This window comes from Lepisosteus oculatus, chromosome 7, assembly GCF_040954835.1.
Source record: "Lepisosteus oculatus isolate fLepOcu1 chromosome 7, fLepOcu1.hap2, whole genome shotgun sequence".
NCBI classification, from domain to species: domain Eukaryota; kingdom Metazoa; phylum Chordata; class Actinopteri; order Semionotiformes; family Lepisosteidae; genus Lepisosteus; species Lepisosteus oculatus.
This window is the reverse complement of record NC_090702.1, coordinates 55052586-55078548: the sequence shown is the minus strand read 5'-3', so window position 1 is coordinate 55078548 and position 25963 is coordinate 55052586. Positions and strand designations below refer to the sequence as shown.

Sequence of the window (25963 nt, the reverse complement as noted above, 5' to 3'; positions counted from 1 at the left end):
CTTTTTCACTGTCTAATGGCAAGGAGACATATAGTTCTGTCCTTGGCAGGTGTCTTTGTCTATGAGAAATGCTGCACAAAAACTTGTGCTGTAACAGTAACTAACTCTCCAGGGCCAAGTATGTTCTTGATGCAAATAAACATTTGGATCATATTGTGGTCTGTTGTCAATGGTCAATACTACACCTCAAATAAATTCCACTTGAAAACCCAACAACTGACATTATCTTGGATGAAACTAGGTCCCTTGAAAACTCTATTATCAAAATATTTCTATGTAGAAATCCATTGCTAAACATGTATATTGTATGTCACAGCCAAGAGGTCCTATTTGTGCGTGAGGGAGACTCAATGAACTTGCACAAAAAGGAAAAAATGTAGAGCTCCCCATGGGCTCACCCAAGGGGCTGCTGTGTCCAGAGGCACACCCAGACACGTGTACAGTATGTGTACTTCAGCCAGGGTGCCAGAGCTCATGTTTGATGTTCTCCGCTAACATCCATTATCATTATTATTATGTATGATAAGCAGTCCACTGCTGAGTTTGTCCTATCAATACACATGCCCCCCTTCCATCCCAGTCCAAATGATTCCATTTTTGATGCTCGTACAGAGTTTGTTGAGCCCTTGCAGTACTAAGAGAGTACTTCCAAACTTTCTGAACAACCCATATTGTTGTACACAACAGCAGCCACTTTCAAGAGCAGCTTTGGCTAAAGAATGGTTAGTATAAAGCTAGGAGGATGCTAGTAATAATGCCCGGTACATCCCAAGGTATAGTGCCGGTTGTGCATACTGGTACACCATTAAAAGCACACAGTTCAGTTGAGTAGTGCTACAGTGTCCTTCCCCAAGTTTGAGTTGTTGTGCATGTACTGTAGTCATGCCCGTTTATAGCATGAGGCAGGAGTGTGTGATCTCACTTCACCTGTGTTACGACGCAGCACAGACCGGGACAATGATGCGTCTGTAAGACAGGCTGAGGAGTCCAATCATAAGGTCCGCAAGAAATGAAACAGACAGGAGAGGTGGAGAATGCCCCAGGCAGACAGGCAGATCAGGAAGGCTGCTAATGACACCATCCACAGTCTTGAAGCAAGCAGGAAACAGACGGGGATCCTGCATCAGAGTAAGACGGGTTCAGGCGGAGTGCAGGGCGAGTAGGCGACAGGCTGGGTTGAGCAAGGAGCCCTTCCAACACAGCATGAAAGCCCAGTGACAGAGCGTCTGACTGAGGACAGGAAAGGGCTTAATTATCCAGCGCTGACGAGGTGAATACCTGTTAAGTGGGGGCAGGTGGCACAGACAGAGAGCCCTATCATGTGTTCACTCGCCAGGGCAGAACAACCTGCTCTCCTCAAGCTCTTACAGGTTTCTTCTCAAAGTCTTGCGCCGGTTTCTGGAGAACACGACCGTGCAAATGTTTATTACTTTATAAGGCTATGAACTGTCAACAGAAACAGATGTTGCTCCTTTAAAGCAGGGAAGGAAAACAGGGAAGTCCTGAACCCTGACTGTCCAGGAATGTTGGTGTTGGTGTTGGTGTTAATGAGATGTTGGTGGCTCTATCCAGAAGGTCTGGCACAGAAATATTTGAAATGATGCCTAAAATAAGCAGTGCCTCTCAGCTATACTCACTACTTCAGTAGGTTCAGCAATGACACACAAAAACCTGCTGTGAAAAAAGTGAAGCACTAGAACATTTGTAAATTTGAGTGAGGCAGTGCTGGTAGTTCGGGCTAACGCATCCTCAGGAGTGGAGGAGGTCAGTGCCTTTGGTCTGCACTACACTGCCACGGCCTGGACTCGGGCTCCTGGGCCGAGAACGAAGGGAAAGCCCCTCGAGGGACATTTCAGAGCTCCTGCAGCACGAAGAGGAGCGTCCCTGGCTGTGAGTGCAGTAACGCAGACAGGGCTGCAGAAGGAACACTTTGAAAGACACAAACTCTGGACACAAACAGAAAGACGGGAGACAAGAAACAAAGGCACTTATTGAGAGCATTACAGTTAACGTCTCCCATACTGTACGTTTATTGTTGGCTAACAGGCTAACTCTTAAACAAATCAACATTTCTTCCCTCTTGTGTCCTTGTTGTTCCTTGTTTCCTCAATGAAACGTTTATTGTGGCATTTAAAGGACTAGATCACTTACCACTAATTAGCTGGGCTAATTACCATCTTTATTATTTGCCAATTCCTGGTTCCATTTTTATTATTATTTTTGGCAATGAAAAACAATCCATTATATTCCCTTTCCTGACACTGTAAGACACATTATGTTGTATTTTATTGCATGTTTTTTACTACTACAGTATATTAACAAATCCTCACCATTTCACTAATTGAATGCATTTTTCTTTTTCTCTCCTAAATTAAATGTTGTTTTATTAATTCACCATTTTCAGATGTTACCAGAGATGATAAGAAAAACAATATGTCTTTCTAACCATAAAGAAAGGACATGTACTTTAACTGCTTATACTGGCAAGTGATCTGTGCTACATTTGATTACAAACTGTATTATTCATCAGGAGCAAACATGCCTTTAACATTGTCATCTTTCAGATGTTGTCATGAATGGAGATATGTTCAGAGCTGTGTATTTGGGCTTCAGAACCTCCTGCTGTTGATTTTTTAAATTAATGAGTCCTTATGAACTCCTACGCCAGTGCTGTGATGAACCTTATTATTTACTCAGTAATCAAAGCCTATAGTCCCTTAGAAACTAATTGATTGTGCACATTGTGAAAGATCGAGTAACTTCCTGTGGCACACAGATTCACAGTGCTTGCCTGTCAGGCTTCCTTCATAATGAAAAGGATATCATTCAACAATGACAAATTACTGTAAGGCTCAATATTAGTACTAACACAGGAAAAAAATAAAGCTGCTAGACATTATAACAAAGATTAATTTAACTCTGGTGCTCAGTCATAATATTTGTACCGTGTATCTCTTTTCATTTTTACTTATTAAAAGCTAATTTATATATATGTTTATATATGAAAAGAAGTTTAAAGGCCTTGGAAAAATACATCATGCTCAGTCACAACAAAAGTACAAATGATATTTGGGACAAAATCAAACACAGTTCCTTTAGCCGTAATGTGAAAGGTGTTACAATTTCCAGCATCACAAACTCGTCCGCCCTGTTTCAGAGCTGGTCAGGAAAGAGGAAGGCAGCCGTGCAGCTCTGCTCTGTGGTCGTTCGAAGTCGCGCTGATGGGTATGTAGCTTTCACCGGCCTGGGAGGGAGGCTCCCCAGGTCATTGTCTGTCAGCCTTGCATACGGTCTTTCACAGCGCTGTCATTTTCTAGTCCTGTAGCCCCGGGAGCCCCGCTATTGAATGGCAGAGAAATATTGTAGCCCGTGGTTTTTTTTTCCCCCTTTTGGACGGATCCCAAAATCAACATTCTTACATAAACCCCACGTATCAACATATGCAGCTCAATAAGATCCCAAATTCTCCAGCATGAATTCCTAGACCCACCCTCCCCACCACCTCACCCCACCCCACCCTTTTAAGCCATGAATGTCACTTTTTCCCCCAGCAATGTCGCTGACAAACAAAACGCACTGTGATGGCAGCGGGAAACGGGCCCGGAGCTGTCCGTCAAGCCAGGGGCGGCAGAGCCGGGTCGTCCAGGGGGGGGCAGTGCTCTTCCAGCAATGGGCTGCTCAGCCTCCCCCCCCCCGCGCCCAGCAGCCCCCCTCCCTTCTCTCCCCCTCCTCCTAATCCCTCCTCCCCCGGGTCTCCATGGCGACTGCCCAGACAAGCAGGTGATCCATTGACAGGGAGCAGATGGTGTCCCGTGGAGGTAAGCAGGGCCGAACAATGCCGCCGTATTGATCCTGTTGCTCCTCTTTCTCCAACTTCGTCCCGGAGTTTTTCTGGGGTTCCCCCCTCTCGCCACAGGGGCGCCCCCTCCCCGCGGAGGCAGCTCGGGCCCTGGGCACAGGCGCAGGCCCGGACCCGCCCCAGCTCCGTAGCTGTCACACAGATTCATGGCCGAGCCCGGCCATGGGGACCTGGGAGGGGCGGCCTAGGAAAACAAGAGGCTGCTTTTTGCCTTGGTTTCTATGTGTGCTGTCTGCAGGTGTTTTCCAAACCTTGGCTACAGTAACTCGCTCTAAAGTAGCTCCTTTTTTTTTTCCTCTACGCTCCGAAGATAAAGTGTGCGTCGCCCCCCCCCCTCCTCCTCCTCCTCCTCCTCCTCCTCCCCCCCTCCTCTGCCCAAATTCTCCCCCCTCCCCCCTTTTTTTCTTCTTCTTCAAACTACTGAATAATCCACAAACAATGCAGGGCTACAAAGCAGTCTGAACTAATGGCGTAGCATTGCCAGGCGGGAGTCTCACAGAGGGTCACTTGTTCCTTCGTTTTTATGGAGATCAGTTAATGCATGTAGGACATTGCGTCCAGGTTTTAGAACAAGTGGCGAAGAAAGTGCACAACACAATGAAGCTTTTCTTATGCATTTAGAGCCCTGTGCCCACAAACACCTGGGGCTTACAAAGAGGAGAAAGAGTGGCTATTGTCTCCGAGTTGCACTACGTATATCAATACTTTCTCTTTGGCTCGATTGTTGGGGAAGTCGACATTGAAGGCTGATTCAAACATAAAGATGCACAGCGAGGAGCGACTGAAAGCCGTTCTCTTTTAATAGATTGGCTAATAGGTACCTATTCACCGGAGAAAATGTTTTTTAAAGTTTTGCAAAGAAACAATCGCTATGCATGTTGCCCCACTGTATAGCAGTTATCCAACGAGATCCTTTTTTATTTTAAATAGATGGCATAGAAAAGAGGAATCCCCCCCCCCCACACACACACCCCACCACCACAAAAGCTTTTCCAGTTCGAACAGAGTTATTTATTGAAAGAAATAATAAATTGGAGGACATGCTGTGTGGCTGTAGGGGCTCAAAGACTGAGCAGGCATGTTTGTGCCTGACAGCTTCTTAAATAAGAAACCGCGTTGAAAAATCTAGTAGATAAATAATCAGACGATTGTTTATTTAGTTGTGGCTGTATAAATGCACGGCTCCCGGCGATGTAGCCAGTGCCCGACATCCACTTCTAAATCAGAAACACAGCTGTGTTGTGGAAGAGCAGTGACTTGTGTTATCGAAGCATCAGAATCGTATCCCTTGGCAGCTCCTGCAGCATAATAAGACCTGACTTATATCGATTTAGTTTAATTACACGAACGCTGTATCTCACTTCTGGGTGAGGTTATGCCGTTGGCTCCGTATCTGCCCTGCCTTCTTCTGCTTGCTTTGGCAAATCCCACTCCCCTTGTCCACGTTCATTCAGTTTGGACGAAGCCGGCTTTTAAGACGCGCAATTCTCCATCCCTCAGGAGGTTTCCTTTTTGTTTCAGTCCGCACACACAACACAACACAACGGCGAGAGGGATGGGAGAGGATGTCGCTCTGGTTATCTCGCTCCTTCAGCCTGGTGCCCGAGCAGCACCACACAATGCCAGGGGTGGAATGCCACTAGTTCTGTGTGATTATCTGCAATAAGTGGGAAACACACTGCCCACAGGTTCAATGGAGTCCAAAACAATCCGAGGAGGCCCCTGTGTTTTACTTTTCTCTGGAATGAAACTGAAAATGCCTATTGTGCTGCATGAGTCCTGGCTTGTCCGTGAAAAAAAATCATCTCCGCTCAGAGCAGTCTATGCATTTCAGAAGGTGCATCCATTTTTACAGAAGAGTAAAATTCTCCATTCTGAAAATCGAGGCAGGCAAGTGTGAATTTGTCTGTTTGACCTTGTGTTTGATGTCTCACTTCTCACTCTGCCTCACACTCCAGAGAGCTTTGGCTCAGCCTCCAGTTCCTTCAGAGCAATTACTTCTGCCTCGGACCATTTGTGTTTTTGCTTTTAATTATTCCGTTATTTTAGTTAATTTGCATTGTCCTGAAAGCCAGGTGGGCACATTTCATGTAGCTGTTGTGAGCCAAAGTTTTCGAAGTGTTTTTTTTCCCCTGAAGAGAATATGATCTTTGAATGAGCAATTAAAAACTTGGGATCCCGCATCAAAAGATAATGTTGTCTTTTAAAAACAGTTAATGACATTTGTGATGGTTCTTTCTTATGATCAGATTAAAAATATCTTTATGCTACGACTATACGAATGAAATTATTTTTATTTATTGCACCCAGAAACCTACATTCACATTTACTTTCTAAGCATATACACATATGTGTAAAGATGTATATCAAACAGCACAGACAAGAGCGATACTGTAGATCCCCTTTAATTTATACAAAACGTTGCAAGTAAATCTGAGCAAGCAATGAGCAGGATTATGAAACTGATAACGGGGAAATGATATTGTGCGATTTCATCATAAAAATGATTTTTTTGTGCATATAAAATAGCAGAATATAAAATAGAATTGCCCATATAACATGAAGTTATATTGAACCCTACGATTTTCAGATGTTCTCTCCTTGTACATACACTTGCTGGATCTCAGGCCCAGGTCTTGCTCTGCATTAACCCCACACAGCATGGCAGTGACTAATGGAGAAATGCAGAGACCATATTGTGGCGCATGTTTGACCAGAGTGCTGACAGATTAATGGGAAGGGTAAATAGCAGCACACTCAGTGGTGGCACGGTATGTGGTGGCAGGCCTGGCTGCTGCAGGGCTCTCTTGTGTTTGCAGAGGGGAGCTGCTGTGGGCCTGCTGTGGAGGCAGAGCCCAGGTCACAGGCCTTTGTCCTTCATCCGCACTCCTAACAATAGCCCTCTCAGTGCAGGACAGCTTTTCTTTCACGTTATGCAGTTCCACTGCGCAGAAACCTTTTCAACCCAGCAGAATAATCTCAGCTGGGCTCGCCACCATGCAGCAACTTGAATGCTTTTGATAACCTTAATGCTCACTGAGGCCAACTCCCTAAATCCAGAGACTTTGGATTTTGCTTTGCGGGGGAGTGCATATATACCCGAGAACAGGCCGTTCTTTACCCAAAGGGTTGTGGGGGTCTGGAACAAGCTGCCCAGCCATGTTGTTGAAATCAGTATTCTGGCTTCTTTCAAGAAAAGGCTGGATGTGATCCTCAGATCAATTAACTACTCACTACCAGAAGGGCTAGGGGTGGGCCAAAAGGCTTCCTCTCACTTGTAACTATCCTCTTATGGTTCATGTGCATCTGTCCTTCCTCACCTGTTCTAGGGTATCTGGGCTGGTTTCTCATGCATTAACTGCATTACAGCTGTTTTGTGCATTTACCTTACAGCCAGCAAGGCTGGGAGAGCACAATTTGAATTGCCTCCCAGCCCGACGGTCTATGGGCTTATGAAGGCGCGAAAGAACTGGAATTTGCATGAACAAAATTGACTTGCAGTCCCATTTATACAGCTTTCCTGGAGTGACGTACAGCAGCGCCTCAGCTGGGGATTTGAACCCACATCCTTCTGGTACTGAGCCCAGAGCCTTTAGTGAATTTTGTGCAGATTGTTAAAATAATGCCTTCTGGAACTGCTTTAAGCAGGTCATGGTGTGGGGTAGACTTTTGCTGATTCTTTTAATGTCTTTGTATTGGAGCATACATGCAAATATGCATTTCATTGCACTTATGCATATGACAATAAACTGAACTGAACAGAATTATTGTACAATGCTTGGAAACACTGTATATTCTAGTTGAAGTTTCTTTAAATAGATTCCCTTTATAAGTGTGTCTTCTAATGATGGTGAGGATGATGCACAAATCTATTTTTTCATTTCTTAAACCAGATATCAAAGTTTGCGATTAGAAAAAAATATTTGTCTGCAGTTACATTTTCGTTTTTTGTAAAATACAAGAGCATGATACGTTCTTTGATCTACTTGTCTTATAGTACTGAAGTTGCATACATAAGTGATTTTGTACCTCATTAGCAAATGGGAATTAAAGTTCATTTCCATGTTTATTAGGCCATTATTATGGGTCAAACATCATTAGCTTTTCCAGCCCTTCCTACCCGTAGGAGACTCAGAACTAAGAAAGAGACTCAGGTGATAAGAAAAAGGGCTGGAACAGGAAACAGTGGAGTCAGAAAGCGTTGAGACAGCATATTGCTAAATAATCAGCTGTGATTGATGGCTGTGTGTACGTTCCCCCATACATTTCTGAGCAGCAGCCTAGCAACAAGCTTAGTGCCATGTAGAGTACCAATGAACACAGCTTTGAAAAAGATGCCTCTTCCACTGCACAGAGCTGACTCATGTGCAGGTAAGATTATTCTAAGAACTTTGAAGAGGCCACATCGTGCAGTCCCAGAGAGGAATTTAGCCAGGACGTGTTTGTGTGTGTCTCTTTCTTTTTATTTGTGAGGGTTGTGAAGCAAGATTGCCAAATTAATTTCCCACGTCTGGGACAGTAAACGTCTTCTAATCTAATACAAACACCCTCACTCTTACAAACGGCCATGGGATCTTAAATGCCGAAGAGGCCAGTAGCTCCGTTTAACATCTACATCTGAGGGACAGCGCCTGCTACAGCATGGTGTCTCTGGTCACCAGCACTGGGTGGGGCACTGGGCTAAACAATTGTGGCTCAGAGCAAAGAGCGCCACCTACTGGTCTGCCAACACCAACTCTACTGTGCTTAACCCACCTAACCCACTGTTGCCCAGTGCACCCACATAGTTCCCAGCTCCACAGGACCAACTGGAGGAATTTTCAGATCACTTTCTGAAGCGCAGTGACTCAAGACTACAGGCCATAATGGTGGTTATCTCCATGACCCCGGCTGGACCTGCCCTGGTGTTCTCTGTGCCCTGGTGCCCCTACAGACTCCTGGGTCTGAGCCTCCAGCATGGCGGATTCCTGCACTGGCTGGCAGCCTCAGTACTGACCTCCCCTTCATGGCCAATACGGTGCTTTGGGTGTTTAGATTTCTCCTCATGGAAAAGCGGGGGAAAAAGAACACAACAAAACAAGAAAAAAAAACTATCAATTAGCTGCAGGTGTCTTTTTTTAGTACACTCCACCCAAGGAAGGCTGCTTCACCACTGTGCCTGCAATTACTGAAGCGCTGTTAAAAAGGGCATGTTAACCATTCAAGGCATTTAACGTAGTGAGGAGAGACGTCCTATTTAATAACAACAATAATAATACGAGTAAGGGTCATAATAAAACTTAAGAGCTCTCCTGGTTCTCCGGCAGGGAAAATGCAGCCATTTGTGAACTGCACACAGTGATTATGCTAGTCTAAACACTGCTGAGCTTCCTGACAGGCCCGTCTCCACTGGTTACACCGTGCTTCATTTCCAAGAGGGGCTTGTTAATATTTTACAGCGGTTTTTTTTTACCTTTTCTAGAAGAGGAGTGGGATGGAGCCAAAAAATCTTGATCCGGAGCAACTGAAGTGGGGAGAGACACACTCGTCTTAATGATTCATGATTGGCGAGGCTGATAGACTACGCTGTTTCCATAGAGCCAGCCGCTAGATTCCCCTTTAATGTAATTAGGCCTGAAGATTTATGAATACAGCAGGCCAGAACTTGATCCATGTTCATTTTCAATTACCGAGCTGAAAAGCCTCAGCCCAGATGTCTCTATTTACAGCGCTCAAAAGACAAAGGCGAGGAGCCGGGAAGGGGGGACCAGGGCTGTCACACTTGTTAATTCTCCACTATGAGTGCTCTGCGCAGGTCTTGGCATTGACCCCTGCCGCAAAAGACCGGGACCCCAGGGGCAGGGGCGTCAATGATTCCGAGAGTGCACCCCTGACCTTCTGGGGTCACGCGCTCTGCTGTGTAGGTACTTGTGCACTTGAAGTGGGAGTTTTGCACTGGGGTGACGGTGTGGAGGGCCCAGAGAGGCTGGAGCAGGAGCGCTGAGGCCGGGCTCTCTCTGGTGTCTGAACAGAAAAGGCTTTTTGATGAGCTTTAATACGATTCATCGCGCAGTCCTACAGCAGTCGTTTTTCCTTAATGTGACAGGAGCGCTGTGGCGTTTTACTGTAAGAGGTGAAGGGTTAGTGGGGTCTTTCTATGCTTGCGTTTGATCACCCTGAACTTTTGGGAATGATCGGACTCTTCCCTTTTGGACAGTGCTGGAAACAATGGGGCAAAAAGCAATGCATTTCTGGGGCTTAAAATAGCCCATTATTATTATATGAGCTGTACATTTAAATCAAAGAACACCAAGCTGAACACCTGACATATCTCTGCTTGAAACTCTACAACAGTTTTGCAGCAAAAGGTATGTGTGTTGTTGTGAACTTTTTCAGTGTCTTCCGATCTCTTTAAACTCGCTTGTCGGTGGGCTCAGTAGTCCTCACAGAAGAAGTACTGTACACGTGCTTGAGGCTTTGCTGCTAATGGGGGCTCTCTCCACAAACACGGAAACAACAGAAAAAAAATAATTAAAATATCAGTCTGTGCGGAAAAGCACCTTTTCTCTTTTGACCTTTAAGAAACGTGTTCGAAGCACCATTGAAAACCTCTTAAAAAAAGAGTCAAGGAAAGTGAGGTTAGTTCCGATGCAGGCATGTATAGTACTGAAAAGCAGGCCAAGCCACCATATTACAGATGTTCCTCCACTCACTGGCTCACGTAAACACTTCTCAGTAAACTTCATATGCACATCTGCTCCTGGGAGCTGCATCAGAACATTACCAATATAACATTTATCCATCCATCCATCCATTTTATAACCAATTCCTCCAATTCAGGGTCACAGTGTAGCTGAAGACTATCCTGACAAAGCAAAAGACTCAAGTACTGTGCCACCCGTACAGTTTTTTAACACACAGAACTCTGCACAGGACAACACTAACAACACCCGTACGGCGCGTTCTACAGATCAGGATCCTGTACAGAAACGTAGTACACACCGACAGCACGGGGAGAGCCTTGTGTTTTAGGACTGAAGGAATGATTTTATTATTCATTTTTAGTTCAGGTCCAAGATTAACCCACAGCTTGTCTCCTCTTCATGATAAACCTAAAGGCAACCAACGTCTTTTGCCAGTTTAACATTTACAGAATGACCTCCCCTAATGATTAACAATAATCACCCAGGGTCTGAGGAAAAAAATAAACACTGTTCCTTCCCACAGAAGAGATGCATGACTGAATTCTGGTACTAGTCTCGCCGTTTCCCTAAGTCTCTTCTTCACACTCTTTGCTTTTTAAAGATAAAGGCTTGAATAGGAAGGTGAGAAACAGGGTGGGAGGCGACATGGGGTTGGTGCAGCTTTCTGAAGAGTGTAGGAGAGCACCCGTGTTGTGCTGCTGGAAGCAGAGGCCTTTTCCGTCTTCCAGGAGTGTCTCGAACATGAACCTTCACAGCAGCAGGTACAGAACTGCACTGTCCATAGGCCGTGTGGGGACTAGGACCCAGCCTGAGCACGGCCAAGGCTTCGCTGGTCCTGGGGGACACACTGCTAGAAGGCTGTACTGCAACGCGGTGGACAGCAAAGAAAGAGTAAGTTCAACCACCTTCAGCTGTTAAGTTGTGAAGTAAGAATTACTGGGCAGTGACTTTTGTTGGTGTTTTAAAGAAAAATACCGACTTGTATTTTGTAAGTGGTGATATGGTTGTATGGGTATTCTTGGGTAGGACAAGTGGCCAGATTCTCCAAACTCAGATCCACAATGCCGAAAGTCCAGTCCTCTGAAGTGAAACTCCAAAGCGCTTTGATTTGACAGCTTTAGACCTTCTATGTACGTCACTGCTGAGCTTGTTGCTCATGTTGGAGAAAAAGGTGCTTCGTCGTCTGAATTTATGTCTGTCGGACTCTGCCCAAGCACCTTCTGAAACAGAATACGATTGAGATAACAGCTGAGAGCACATCAGCACCCCAGTCATTTTCTTGAACTGTTCTGGTTCAAGCCTGCTCGTTTATAATATAATAGGGCTGCTTCGCATGTCGTTGCCTCGTTCCGAATCGCAGACAATGATGGAAATATGGCGCTGCGCATACCTGGATCACTGCTGATTCATTCTAACCCCGAAATATAAAAAAGGGTTGCAGTTCCCCCTTAAACAAGCCTCGTGATTTGCAGTCACTAAGCAAAGTCCTTGTCAGACAAGCACCTCCCCTTTCTTAGCAGCAGAACCTGCAGCACGACCCCTGGCGAGGCCCTGTCCTGCAGGTGCCGGCGCGGAGTCTGTCCAGGGTGCTGGCCTCCATACCCCACACGCAGTGGCCGTCTCCCCTGCAGGAGTACAGCTACTGCACCGCTCGGGCTCTCTGCCTGTTTGTTTGCGCCTGAGTCCTGGCACTTTCAAAGCGTGTTTAAAAAAGCAGCTCTACAGGTTTCCAGCCGCATTCAGGGGAAAGACTTTAGTGTCCAGTGAGAAACATCATTCACACACGTCTTCTTTCTTTTTTTCTTTGCCACTACTGCGAATCTGATTTGTCCTCAGACTCCTCCTGGACCAGATGGAGAGTTCTGTGAATCTTCATTCTGGAGGCCTTTTTTTACTGCTGATGTGTCAAAACAGACTTGATCCCATTTCTGCCAGCTAGGATAACAGGAACGAATCTGACTTTCTGTTCTCAGCTCATAATTTCCATCTTCAGTAGGAGCTCCTTCTCCTAACTTGTTGCTTCTTCAGTATGTTACTGAGGGAGGTCAAGGACCTCTTGAAATGACTCTGAATAACAGCAAGGCAGTGATTAAAGAGAGCCCTTGGTTTTCACAGACACCAGCAGACCACAGCTCTTTAATTTTTTATCCTCCTAACTCAGCACTTACAGTCCACTGCTGTTGATCTCCATTGTTAATCATCTTGAGCAAATGGACACCTTCCCTAAACCCTGATGCATCCTTTTAATAGGCACTTAGCCAGCTCTTCCATTGTATGGGAGGTAGTGTAGTCTAGTGGGCCAGTCTCTGGGTTCATGACTGCTGCACTGTGGGTTTACACCCCTGCTGCAGACACTGCTGTTGTACTTGAGGGAGGGACTTTACCCCTAATGCCCCCAGGCCATCCAGCTGTATCAACAGGAGCCAGCAATGCTGAAGGTAGCTCCTGTGATGGCTTGGTGTCCTATCCAGGGGGAGAATCACATGCTCTCTGACTGCTTTGCATCTAGAAAGCAGAATAACCTGTGGCTCCACGAGTCTTAGTTTGTGGCTCAGTGACCTACTCAATATTATTTTGCATGTGTTCACATTAATAGTTTGTTTCCAGTGAACCCAGAGGTAAAAACCCACCTTTTTTCCCCTTTCAGTTTAGTTATTCACCTTTTCTTTTAAAGAACCCCTGTTAGTACAAACGTGAAAGGAGACAGGCTTTGTCTCTTTTAAGTCCAGCGATCTCGGTTCTGCCCAGCTCCGACGCCCTAATGAATTTACACGAAGCAGTGCAGCAGGTTATTTCTGTTTATCAGGGCGATCAAGCCACTCCGACAGGAGTGTCATTTTGGTTTCCTGCTGCTTCCCCCAGCTGAGAGGACGCAAACAGCTGTATCGCTGACTTCTGCTCATCCTATTGTCACGGGCCAGGCAGAGCCATATTGTGCTGATTGCGATTAAATTAAAGCAGAAAGGAGGCAGGTCAAATGGGGAGTGCGTCAGGCCAGCGGGGATCTCCCCTGCCCTTTAAAGCTTGTTTCGGGGTCACAGAGTCAATGCAGTCACCTGACCCTTGATGAAGCCTCCAACTGCCTTTGTGCTCTGTGGCGTTGCTTGGAAGAACTTAATTAAAGACAGTTGAGTTTCCTTCCTAGCACCGGCGCTTGCCTGTACCCAAACCTCAAACACCTTTTTCCTCTCTCGTCTGTGGGTGGGTGCGCTCTTGTATTTTGTTTTTCTTTTAACTTTTAAGTCGGGGCGGCAGCCCTTTCTCACTTCTCAGCTTTTTGAAGGTTTCGATTCTAGCGTCTCAGGTCACAGTGAGGATTTAATCTGACTCATTGCTCTGCTGCCTCTCCCAGCTCCCCCCTTTGTGCAAGAGCTGCAGTGTAGGGACTCCCCTCTCAAGTGACAGTTAATCAACAGCCGACACATGTTGATACAAGACCCCCAAGCACAGAAGGTAAACGAAAAAAGAAAAACTCTTCGAGGGTCTGTACCCATTTTCTTTAGATCTCTCGCTCTAGGTCGTGCCTTTCTGCTCTGTTTTCTGAGATCCCCTGCTGTTACTGAGGAGGGCATTCCTGTTTGTTTTGCTTGGAACAGAAAAGATTGTGCAACAAATATTTTCCCTGATTTGACAATAGATGCAAAATAAATGCGCAGTGTTGGCATTGCAGCCTCGCAGTGCTGGGGCCCTCGGCTCGAATCCCGGGGTGCTGTCTGTGTGGAGGTTGCATGTTCTCCAAGCGATCATGTGGGTTTCCCCTCACAGTCCAATGACATGCTGGTAGATTAATCATTTCTGGAAAAATTGGCCCTGTTGTGAATGTGGGCATATCTGTGTGTGTCTGTGTGTGTCCTGCAATGGCCTGGTGTCCCATCCAGGGTGTATCCTGCCTTGCACCTGTTGCTTGCCAGGATAGGCTCTGGCTCCTCTGAGACCCTGAATTGCATAAAGTGCTTAGAAAATGGGTGGATAGGTAAATATCTATACATCTATATATACATAATTACTCCTCTGTGTTTGGGGTTTGCTCATCTGAATGGAAGGATATCTACAGGGTATTTAATACAGTAAGGCCCGTATTCTCACAGGATTGTATCACAGATACAGTATGGCATTACAGTCACTTTCTCCCTAATGGAAGAAATGAGAAGTGACGAACAAAATGTCTTTTGCTATAGTATATAGATGTGATCTGTGAGTAACTCGCTCTTCAGACGTTTGACACCTGATAAGAATGTTTAGAATTGCCAAAAATATTAAGAAGTGACTGTGACTGAAAATGTAATTTGGAAAAAAAAAACCTTGTCTCAATCTCCCTTCAGAAACTACGAGCCCTGAACTGGGTGGCAGGTTTTAATTAGAAGGATCTAACCTTGTAAAACAGCAGTGGAATCAGCCCTGGGTGCGTACTTCACGATGGGCAGTGGCTAAATTCTGAATTAATCCGGCCAGAAATGTGATTGACCCTAAAAGAGGTGAAATCTAGAAAATCTCATATCAGTCGGCAAAGACATAAAACTCTAGAGATCCGTACTCCGAGTTTTAGGGATTTCTAAATTTCTATGGTTCGTACTAAAATGTGCTTGTATTCTGCTGGCCTGTTATGTTATAATAAATAGACAACTGTTCCTTTAGAGTGTTATACGGATATCACAAAACATTCTTTTTTAGATTACAAAACACATCCTACACGTGTGTGAGTTTTCAAAACGTCCTGCAGGGACAAGCTATTGAATGTTTTATTCAATCAAATCAGGATGTAATGAAAACTCAGCTTGGGTTCATGATAAAAAAAAAAACTTTGTTCTAGATCTGTGGCATCACTGATAGATTCCTGTGGGAACCCAGCATCTGCGCATACACTATTGTTAAGCCACATTTCCAGATGGCTCTTTCTGCTTCTCCATCTTTTAATGTCTATCCTGGTTGTGGCTGTTGCTTTTAAGTGTAGGATTGTGTAGAGAAGCCAAGAAAAGCTATTTGAAGTTTGCTTTCTAGATGCATTTCCCCCCTTTTGTCAGGTCCTGCTCCTGCATCTGCGCTCTAATTGAATGTACAATTTGTTTACTTTCAAAATTTGGGAGAGAGTTGGTTCTTTCGGCCAAACACAGGTCGTAGTAGCTTTTCAAATTATTTCAGAATAATTTAAGAATCGATTCAATTGATTAAAAAAGAACTGTTTTTTGGGGTCCGTATGGGCCCAAGCTGGAGCTCCCTTTGGGCCTGGGCCTCTCGGCTCAGTGCAGTGCCCCACGTACCCCATGGGGGCAGAGTGAGGAGGTGTAGACAGGCTCTCCCCCCCGCTTGCCCATCGAGCCCATCAGGTGTCCACTCGCTCCCAGCTCTGCAGCCACACGCAGGAGGCTCAGCAGTGATTGGAGGAGAGAGATGTCCCTCAGTGATGTCACAGAGCCTGCAGGTGCCCAGGAAGTAGGAGCCTCCTATTCGCTGCTCCCTGCCCAGTGCTGAGCCAGATGTGCGCCGCCATGTGGGGAACCTCTGTCGCACCAGGTACTGGGAATGTCAGGGTGACAGAGCTCAGAACAGTGTCCCCCGCAACCTTTAGCATCTCTCACATTAGGTCCACCAGAGGGAAAATTAAACACCTCATAAAAGAGCCCATGTCAGGGCAAAGAAAAGTTTAGTTATGAAGACGACAATGTAGGGAAGAAATTAAAAAGCAAACAAATACCAAGAATACACAGTATTGTTTAAAGCCTAGAATTCAAATCAATAGGAGCGGTTTTAAAAATGTATAACGCAGAAGTTAAGCCTCAATTAGATTATTGCGTTCAATTCTGGTCAGCACCTTACAGATGATACATCACTGCTCCAGAATCAGTCCCAGGAAGGGCAGCCGGTGACATTCTGGAGCTCAAGGCAATATCCAACCCTGACGGGCTGAGGAAACCGAACCTTTTAAGATCTGAACAGAGCAGACTGTGAACGGGCCTGAGGCATTCACATCCACAAAGGCCTCGACAAAAATCAACCCAGTACAATTCTTCAAAATAAACATGAAACATGAGCCAGAGGTCACAGATGGAAGCTGTGTGGCCGGGCATTTAAGAGCGCGAACTAGAGGCCATTCCTTACGCAAGGAGTGGTGCAGGAACAAGCTCCCCAGGCAGAACACCGGCTTCTTTCCAGGACACAACGAGATCCTCCATCCAGAACAAATGGCTAGCGGCGCCCAGACAGGCTGCAAACTGTTGTTTGTCATCTTTTTTACAGTCTTCAAGAAATGATCTTGTTGAAAAAATAATAAATATTATTCCTGAAAAATGTCCTTTGAATGAAATGAATAGCAGTGGCTTCAAAGATGTCGGGTCACCTCTTGTCAGCTTGTCTGATGGCGCTCCTTGTCCACCACGCGTGCTGCTCCGCGTGGCCACAGCTACAGGGTTTAGGATGCTTTCACCCCAACGGAGCTTTGACAGGATGTCAGGGGTAGTGGGCTGCAAAGCTGCAGTCGTGTACAAAGGAGAACAGGCCGTGAATATTCGGATAAGAAGGCGCAAAACCCATTACTGGACTCCCACGACAGTAACAGCAATCCCAGGCTGCCAGTATTCCGCGAAGATGCTGTGGTTCAGGCCCAATTGAAACACAGCGTCCACTTCTGTGCTCCTGCTTGTTGAAGAATTGATTAAATGCCTGCTCTTGTAAGCTAGCCCAGCGAGAGTGTAATCGGGTACCAGTGATTAATAAAACATACAGGGGCTGGGTGTCAGCGTGGCTCTGGTCCCTGGGTGGTGAAGGACAGATGGTTCGCAAGCTCTGAGGCCTGCTGAGGCTCAGCTTCGTCTTCTATTCCCATTAGCATGAAAGGGAAGCGTACCTTTTGCCACCAGCTCTGAAGAGGTGATGTGACCTTTTCAGTGCCCGCCAGTTATCATTGATGTTTCATTTAATTTTTGTCTTTGGGGCAAACAGCTGTAGAAATCCCGGATGTATTGGATGTAGCAGCTCTTCCACCTGAACCACAGACTTCGAGAGTTGGTCGCTCGAAGGAAGTGTCGTAAGAGACTACCTCACGATATGGCAGGAGAAACTGGCTGAACACGGTGTGTGTGTAACCTCACCAAGCCCTGTCTTGAGCTGAGAGCTCAGATGGGTGAAGCTGAATGTACAGAGATATGCTTCGTTGCTGTTGAAAGTTAATTGGTAATTAAAAACAATATGTTGATTAATGAGCCAATGTCAATTAAAAAGCAATACGATAGTTCTTTGAAGCATATTAAGCTCAAACTCTTTTTGGTATGTGTTTTGGACTGATTATTTCTTTGCGTTCTTGCCTTTCAAGTATGATAGAAAGTATGAAAGTGAAAGTTTGCTTAATTATCTCCCACTTTACTGCATTTCATTTCACGTTCTGAGAAAGCCACGGTTCTTGCCTCCTCAGACTGGGAATGGCCTTGAGTAGGCACAGGGAACAGCAGAGCTGCCTTTTAACACCTGAATAACAGGCAAAGACTCGATCCTTCTTTTTATCACTTTGAAGTCACAGAGTGTAAAGCCAGTGTCCCAGGAGATATGGCTCCTGCAGGAGAGGCAGGACTCTGCAGACATGCCTCTGTGAGGTCTCCTGCGTCACTGACGCCCAAGAGGGGTCAGGCCAGGCCAGCTCCTGACACACAGGCGCCCCTGGCCAGCCAGCTGACCCCCGAGGCTGCGCCTCGTCCTTTCTCATGCTCTGCCTCGTGTTGTGCACTGCGCACTCAGGGGGACGAGCTGAGGAACCGTTTCCCCCGAGCCCGAAGCGCTCAGGGAATTACACCCGAAGAAGATGCCTGCTGACATCAGTCTCCCCCCTCAAGCCCCTCTTGCTCTCTGGACAGCTAGGAATTTCAATACAGAGGCTCCAGTGAAGCAGGTTCATAGCGGGGTTTCTCATTCTTATTTCTCTTCTTATTCTTGTGAAAACTCTGCTAAAAATAGTGATTCCGCATGTACAGCGTGTGGGATTTCTGTAGTATCTTTGCTGTGCCCCGATGGAAGAAAATTTGAACATGGGGGAGTCATTTTCAGTTTTTTTTTTAAATTAAAAATACATATTTTAGATCTGAGAATAAGATCCAACTTCTTTAAGATGTTTTGTGTTATTTTTTTGTGTAAAGAGGTATACCCAGTAACTGAATATTTTTAAAAGAAGCATTGCGTGGTCTACGCTGTATGATCTCAATTCATTTTTATTTAACACTTGTTAATGTTTCGGTAAGCAAGCCCTCATCCTGACAACTTGTTTGCCAGAAGAATGCTGACAGGTGAAATAAGTGAAATTGGTTGTGGACTGGAGAGAGTGTGCATTCTGCTGATCCTGCTATTTTCAGTGATTTTTTTTATTGGAGAGTGTCTCCATGATTTCTTAGTCTTTTTCTTCTTCATGTATCACAATTCATGATCCGGAGACTGAAAAGCTAACTTCGCGGTTTGTGAATACAATAATTGCTCTATCTGCATTTTGAAATCCATTTCAAATCCAAAAGGGCAGATTTCCTAGAACTGGAACTTCCCACAGATACCCTGCCGTGGTTAAAATGGAAAACATTTCTCCGAAGCTGAACAAAAAACAGCGCATGAAAAGGCCATGCGTTAATCTGATGAACAGGTGAGCAAGGAGCAGGAAAACTGTGCTATGTTACAACTTTTCAGGTGAAAGAATGCAAGGCTGAGGAGTAGCTGTCTGGTGTGATTCTGCTCACTGAGGGCACAAAGGCAGCCCTGTCAGTCTCTCTTATTCAGTGAAGAAATCCGTGTCTCTTCAGATGACACGGTCCATGATGAAGCAGGGCCAGCCTCGGCAAGTCTACAAAAAATAGAAAACTCTGCCACCGATTAGAGCAGAGATGTTTTTTTTCCCTGGCGGGCTGTGCTCCCCTCATGCATCAACAAAACCAATATTTTTATTATCTGTTACACAGGATTAGGGTTTGCCCAGTTTGTCATGTGAGGTTCTCCTCTTCTATGATGCTAAGATTAGGACACACAGTTCCTCCAAATTCAGGAACAAAGGAACAAGCATGGGACTTGTGCAGAAACACTACAGCATTCGCTAGCTTGCTGTGAGCATCGTGAACTGTACTTCAGCAGATGCACAGGAAACCTTTGCTTCACAAGGTTTATGAGAAACAAAACCCAACACAAAATGGAGCAGACAAGAACAAAACCACACCCAGTGCGGGGCCTGAAGGAGACACACAGGCAGAAGATTGATCTTCATACCTCCAGAATCTTTCTTATCAAACATTATTTCGCTGCCAAAGAGTATTTCTCTGTAGCAGAAGCTGCCGAATTCCTTCCTCAGGGGTGTGCAGTCAGTTCTGTTATCACAAAAGCTCTTGTATGGTAAATTTCACAGGATGGAAAAAATAAAACTCAGAGACTTACAGTAACAGTATGTCTTAAAATGTTTAACATACTGTACAAACCAACAGCTGAACATTTTACAGTGTTGTTTCATACAACAGGTGGATGCTGCACATTGGTGGTGGTGGAGGGGAGTCCCCATTACCTGTAAAGTGCTTTGAGTATATATATAAGTGTAAGCAATTATTATTAATTATTATATAGAAATTAGGTAGTTCAGATAGCACACAATAGCAAATCAATTCTTTGCAAAGACTGCCCAGATATCAAGACTGATAAAAAATAGATTCAATAAAACATATTTCTTATACAGTATAGAACTATATACTGAAATCATTTTTTCACTATTACTTAGAGGAAATACAGTCAATACAAATCACGCTGCATTTCAAATACACTGTTACAGACATCCTCCTCATCACTCAACCAGTTTCCTGATTGATTGCTGCTGCCTTTCAGAAGAAAGGATGTCTGAAATTTCAGTCAGTCGATCACAGGTAGATAATCCGCTGGCTTGATGGTGCACCCTGCCTCTCCAGGGTCCCAGGATGTGTTCCGGCTCCGGCCTCTGTCTGTGGGGAGTCTGCATGTTCTCCCTGTGTGTGCGTGGCTGTTCTCTGAGTGATCCTGTTCAGCATCGTTGTATGGAGAGGGGTCAATGAAATGGGCTTTTCAAGATTTAAGACGAATGAGAGGAGAATGCTCAGCCTGTCTGGCCTATCGGGTAGCAGGTACTGTTGTTTTAGTTGAGGAATCTCATCCGGCTGCTTCTTGAAAGAAACCGGGGTGTTGACTTCAACAGCATGTTCTCATCTCCCACAACTCTTTGTGTAAAGAAATGCTTCTTGTTTTCACTTGTGTGCTGTTCACTTGTGTCCTCCGCTTTGTGTTCCGCTGTTCATTCTGAAGGAGGTCACTGGGTTGACTATGTCAGTGTCTTTAGGATTAGGAATGCTGGGAACGGTTCCCCTGGTAGTCCTAAACTTCTTAGTTCAAGATTAAAAAGGTCCAGTTCCTTCAGCCTGTCAGATTAGGACATTCCCCTTAGGGCCAAGAATGTATCTTCTGGCTTTTCTCTGGACAACAATATCTTTTCTATAATAAGGTGCAAAAGAGGTACGCAATATTCTAAATGAGGCATTTTGCTATTTTAAAATAACATCCCCTGGTTAAAGTGGTCTAAACTTTTAACTACATATCCTAACTTTCCTGTTGCCTTTTTTATTGCTTCTCCACATTGTTTAGAAAATTGGGAAAAACACACACACACACATAAATCTCAAAATGCTGCTAGAGCAGGAAACTATTTTTCCGAGTGCCTATGACATGGGACTGGGGGGTGCTGCTCTCCTTGTTCATTAGCCAGAGTGCTCTGGGGCCTAATGTTTGTGATTACCGCTCTCGCTGTTGCTGTGAGTCCGCGCAGGAGATAAACCGTCTTCCCTGCCTAACCTTCGAGTGCAGTATCATATTACATTTTCATTAGGGCAGGAAGGTGCAGGCAATTAAGGAGCAGACTTCTTCGGGCTGAAGAGGCAGGCCAACTAACTTTCACTTCTCACGCACCTGACTGCCAAGGTGGCTTCATTTACCAGCGCCTGGGGTACTTGTGCTCGGCTTTGTGTGCTCCATGTGCCATCTGTCTGCACTTCACTGTTAACTAGGAGCCATTTTCTTCCCTTCTCCTCGCTGCGCGGCCTCTCTTTTTCCTATTTTCTTTTGCCGTTTCTGAACTAATACCTTTGTGTTCCTGCGCTGTGTTGCGTTCATCTGTGCTGCTTTCAGAGCCGTCAGCTATTAACACCCACCTTTTCATTTTCTCATGTTTCCTATTCTTCTGTCTCGCTCTGTCGAGCTGTACGGTGCCCCTCCCCCTCGCCCCCCCAGCACCCCCCCTTTGTTCTAAATATACTTGATTTAGCTTCGAATACCTAATTAGTGCCAACAAGGTAATTGTTTCCTAAGTGCTCACAGTTTGCTGTTTAATTGGCTCTTATTTATCAGCCCCTATTATCAGGCTGCCCTTCAATTAAAATTAAAGCGATTGTAATGAATTTCTAATGGTATATTCATACGAACTGAGGAGGAATCAAGTGCAATGACCAGCTGGAGGCAGGCACATTCTGCAGAACATGCACTGCGCTGCAGCAGCAGCACAGACACGCCTGCCTTGGGACAGGCTAAGTCCCATTAGCCTTGGTCAGTCTGAAATGTTATGCATTAGTTCATTCATTTATTTTTAATCGAGAGTTATTTACTGAACCGTGACACAGATAAGCCTGAATTTAAGTTATTGAAAGGCATACTTTCCTGATTTGTGCTGATTGCCTTTGTACCTCAGGGCTCTCCTGCTGATAACCACAGAGGTGTAGGATGACAGACCCTGGTAAAACAGGAAAACAGGGAGCAGAATTATAAGAACACAGCCAGGGTTACAAATGTGAGGTGGCAATTCAGCCCTTCCAGCCTGTTGGGTAGTTAGTAATTAATTAGTTGATCAGAATCGACTTTATTGTCCACACGCAATGGAAAATTTCCTTTGGCCTCAGTGGGACAACTGTAAAAATAATGTGTACAGTATACAGAGTACGTAAAACAGTCAGCGGATTTTACTGATGTACAGTTTACAATTAGTGTAATATCAATAACGAACCCATACAATATGGCTCAAAAACATTAGATTCAAGTGTGAGACACAAGATTGAAGTGGGGGCTGCATGCATGTACTGTACAGTATATGCTCTGAAGGGTCTCCTACATCAGAGTTTGAAAGATTAACAGCTCTGGGAATGAATGACTTCTTAACGTTTTCCGTGACCTGTGGTACTCTAAAACATCATCTGGATGGTACTCTTTCAAACTGGGAGTGTAGTGGACCCCAGGACCATCCAGACATTTCTTGGAAGAAGCCAAGGTATTGGCATCAGCTACATGGCTGGGTAGCTGGATCCTCTCACAATCCACAATCAGCCTTCCCACTGCGCCCGCTGTCTTATTTCAGCATGGCTCTGGGCTCGCACTTGAAATACCTCTTATTGCATCGCCCTAATCACATGGGCTTCTGGTTGTTTCAGTGCCGTTAGTCTAATCTCTCTGTCTCGTTCAGGGCTTTCTGATCCTCTCAGGAGCTTCCACAGGGGAGGTAGGACTGCTGAATTCCAAGAGCTGGGATTCACTTCCACAGCCTGCCCTCCATAATAACAATTCCTTACACTTATATAGCGCTTATCTGGACCCTCCACTCAAAGCTCTTTACAGGTCATGGGGATCCCCTTCACCACCACCAGTGTGCAGCCCCACCTGGATGATGCACCAGTACACTCCCCACACACCAGCTCTCAGTGGGGAGGAGAGCAGAGTGCACCAGTACACTCCCCACACACCAGCTCTCAGTGGGGAGGAGAACAGAGTGAAGAAGCCAGTTCAGAGATGGGGATTATCAGGAGGCCATGATGGGTAAAGGCCAGGGGGGAATTTGGTCAGGATGCCAGGGTTACACCCCTACTCTTTTCAAGAAACACCCAGGGATTTTTAACGTCCACAGAGAGTCAGGACCTCAGTTTTACGTCTCATCTGAAGGACGGCACCTTTTTACAGTATAGTGTCCCCGTCACTATATTGGGGCATTAGGACCCACACAGACCGCAGGGTGAGCGCCCCCTACTGGCCCCACACTCTTCCAGCAGCAACCTTAGCTTTCCCAGGAGGTCTCCCAGCCAGGTACTGGCCAGGCTCAAACTGCTGAGCTGCCGTGGGCTGCCAGCGGTGACTGCAGGGTGGACATGGCTGCTGGCCATAGAAAAGAAGGACAAGAGGGGACATCCCTCCCCCTCTCTACTGAGCCGATTGATTCCATTAATCAAAGTGGGCGGCTGGGCGGTGGGCTGGGACTGGCTCCGAGGCTCCTGATTGGAGCAGGTGAAGGCAGGGGCTGCTCCACATATGTCTGCTGGAAAAGGTTCTTTATGGAAGAGCCGAGTGTTGGCTGTAGATAGATGGGTTCTGCTGTGCTCCGGACACAGGCCACAGGCTACAACAATACCACGGCGCTGTGCCAGGGCAGATCAAAGGCTGGCGGAACAGGTGGTTGCAATTGACGTGCTTTTCCCCACCACACATGAAGCTGACCCCTGGTCCTGTGAAAAGATATGAGGTTACGAACTGTGAAACCACCCGTTTAAACAAGTCTGACCCTTTCTGGACAGTGTGTGATGCACTGCTGTGACGGCATACTGGCTCTTTTCTGCGAAACAGATTGATAATTGATGGACTTCTGGCTTGCTGTACTGCTGAGATGTGATGAGACAGAGTCTTTACTCAGTTATTGTGCTGCTCTGTGAACTTTTGAGGAGTGAGGGAACCCCTTATCCTTGATTGTCATATTTTCTGCTGATGAAAAGTTTATTGTGTAGGTGTTTTCCATTTTTCACTGAGGTTCAGTTGCACACCACTGTCATGACAATGACAAAAATGATGATAAAGGAAAACAACATGGTATTTTATGTTTGTTTCGTAGGTTAGATTTGCACACTATATAGGAACTAGGAGTGAGGTCACTGACAGTGATTGTTTTCTTATCTTTTTGGTATCCAAAAATAAACAAGCAAAATAAGTCAACCAAAGAACCAATGGTTTTTGACAGGGGTGTTAACAAGTCTTATGTAGCATCCAATTTCTTTCAGCCTTACAGCAGCCAATGGTGAAACAAGGACTGATAAAGCTCTCTTCACAAGCTGTGGATAACCAAGAGCCAGAGAACAGCAGAATTCAGCCAGAGTCCTGTCAGCATAGTATTTTCAGCAATTCCTTCGCTCTTAAATCGATCAATTCATCGTTTGCCAAGTCATTTCCAATGTTGTCAGGGTTAGCAGGAATCGAATTCATGTGTCCGTTTTCATACCTTCCAAGCTGAAATATCTATTCAAAGATGTAAGAGGAGTTACCAAACGGTAGCAGATGTCTTTCTGGAGAGAAAATGAAAATATTTTATTGCTTTTCATGTCTGCCTCAAGAATCGGAAAAGTAGCATAATTTATTTTTTGTACTCTTCTCTTCCAAAGGAGCAATGTAGAAATGTGCCAGATATCCCAAGGAAAGGATCAAATCCTTGCTTTCAAGCTGCACAGAAAGAAGCTGTTCTTTCCCCATCAAGCAAAGTGAGATTTCAATCAGAAGTTCCTTCCAACGTTGCAAAGCCAGCGAACCTCTGTGCCAAAGCTGCTTGGGCAGGCAGGCGATGGTCCTGGGCTCTGGCAGGAACAAAGCTGACAGTTTGTGCAGCTGTTGACAGGACATCTCTCAGAGTTTCTGGAGGTGGTTTAGAAGCCAGAGCAGGTAGGTGTGGGAGGCAGTGAGTTACCATGAGGTGTGGAGCTCCTTTTTTCACCGGATGGGAATTTCCAGAGCTCTTCCGCAGCACAGGAGGTGCTCCGCTGGTGCGTGTTGTGCCAGTGAAACCCTGGACTGGCAAAAAAAACATGTTACTTTTTCAAGATTGTCTGAAGCCTTCATGGTTGCTGGACAAGAGAAATTCCTCTTTTAAGAATCAAATGGACTTAGTATTAGTTAAATAATAATTAAACTAATAATTAACCACAGATCAAATATAAGGTGCAATAGTTGTATAATAGGTGGCACAGTTGTACATTAACAATATTATTGTAGAAATTCTTCTTTTGAGGTTTTTGCAAAAAAGACAAAGAAAAGGTTACTATGGTACTAATATTATTAGATCAAAAAAGGGTTGCTCTAGCCAAAGTTAGAGTCTGTTCTGCTGTGTGCTGTACGTCTTTTTCCCCTAAAGGTAAAATCACAGATTAGGAAGGGCATACAGTAACAGAGAGGGAAAGTAACAAGAATGGCAGACAACTGTAATTAGGCCAGTGTAGTTAGTGTAATTAGTGGTGTACCACAGAGACTGCAGTATTTGAACCCCTCTGATGTTTCTAATTTACTAATCAATTCTAATCAATCTAAGCATTAGTTATTGAACTTGCCAGACTGGCCCGGCACGCATTGGGAATCAAAGAGAAGAAATGGCAAAAGAGTTATG

General features: G+C 45.3%; 1 protein-coding gene across 5 annotated transcripts in view; it reads left to right on the top strand.

The window, feature by feature from the left end:
- The window catches only part of LOC107077938 (uncharacterized), a 129580-nt gene that overhangs the window by 11514 nt on the left and 92103 nt on the right, over window positions 1-25963 (top strand). The window contains exon 1 of one of the 5 annotated variants that reach the window (XM_069192817.1): window positions 3564-3818. The exons of 2 other annotated variants lie outside the window; for them this stretch is intronic. In XM_069192817.1, coding sequence (XP_069048918.1) covers window positions 3582-3818 — 237 coding nt within the window. In that variant the 5' untranslated portion in view covers window positions 3564-3581. Of the gene's footprint in view, window positions 1-3563; window positions 3819-10993; window positions 11434-25963 lie in introns of those variants that run through there. 2 more of the 5 variants (XM_069192818.1, XM_069192816.1) reach the window with 2 other exon arrangements.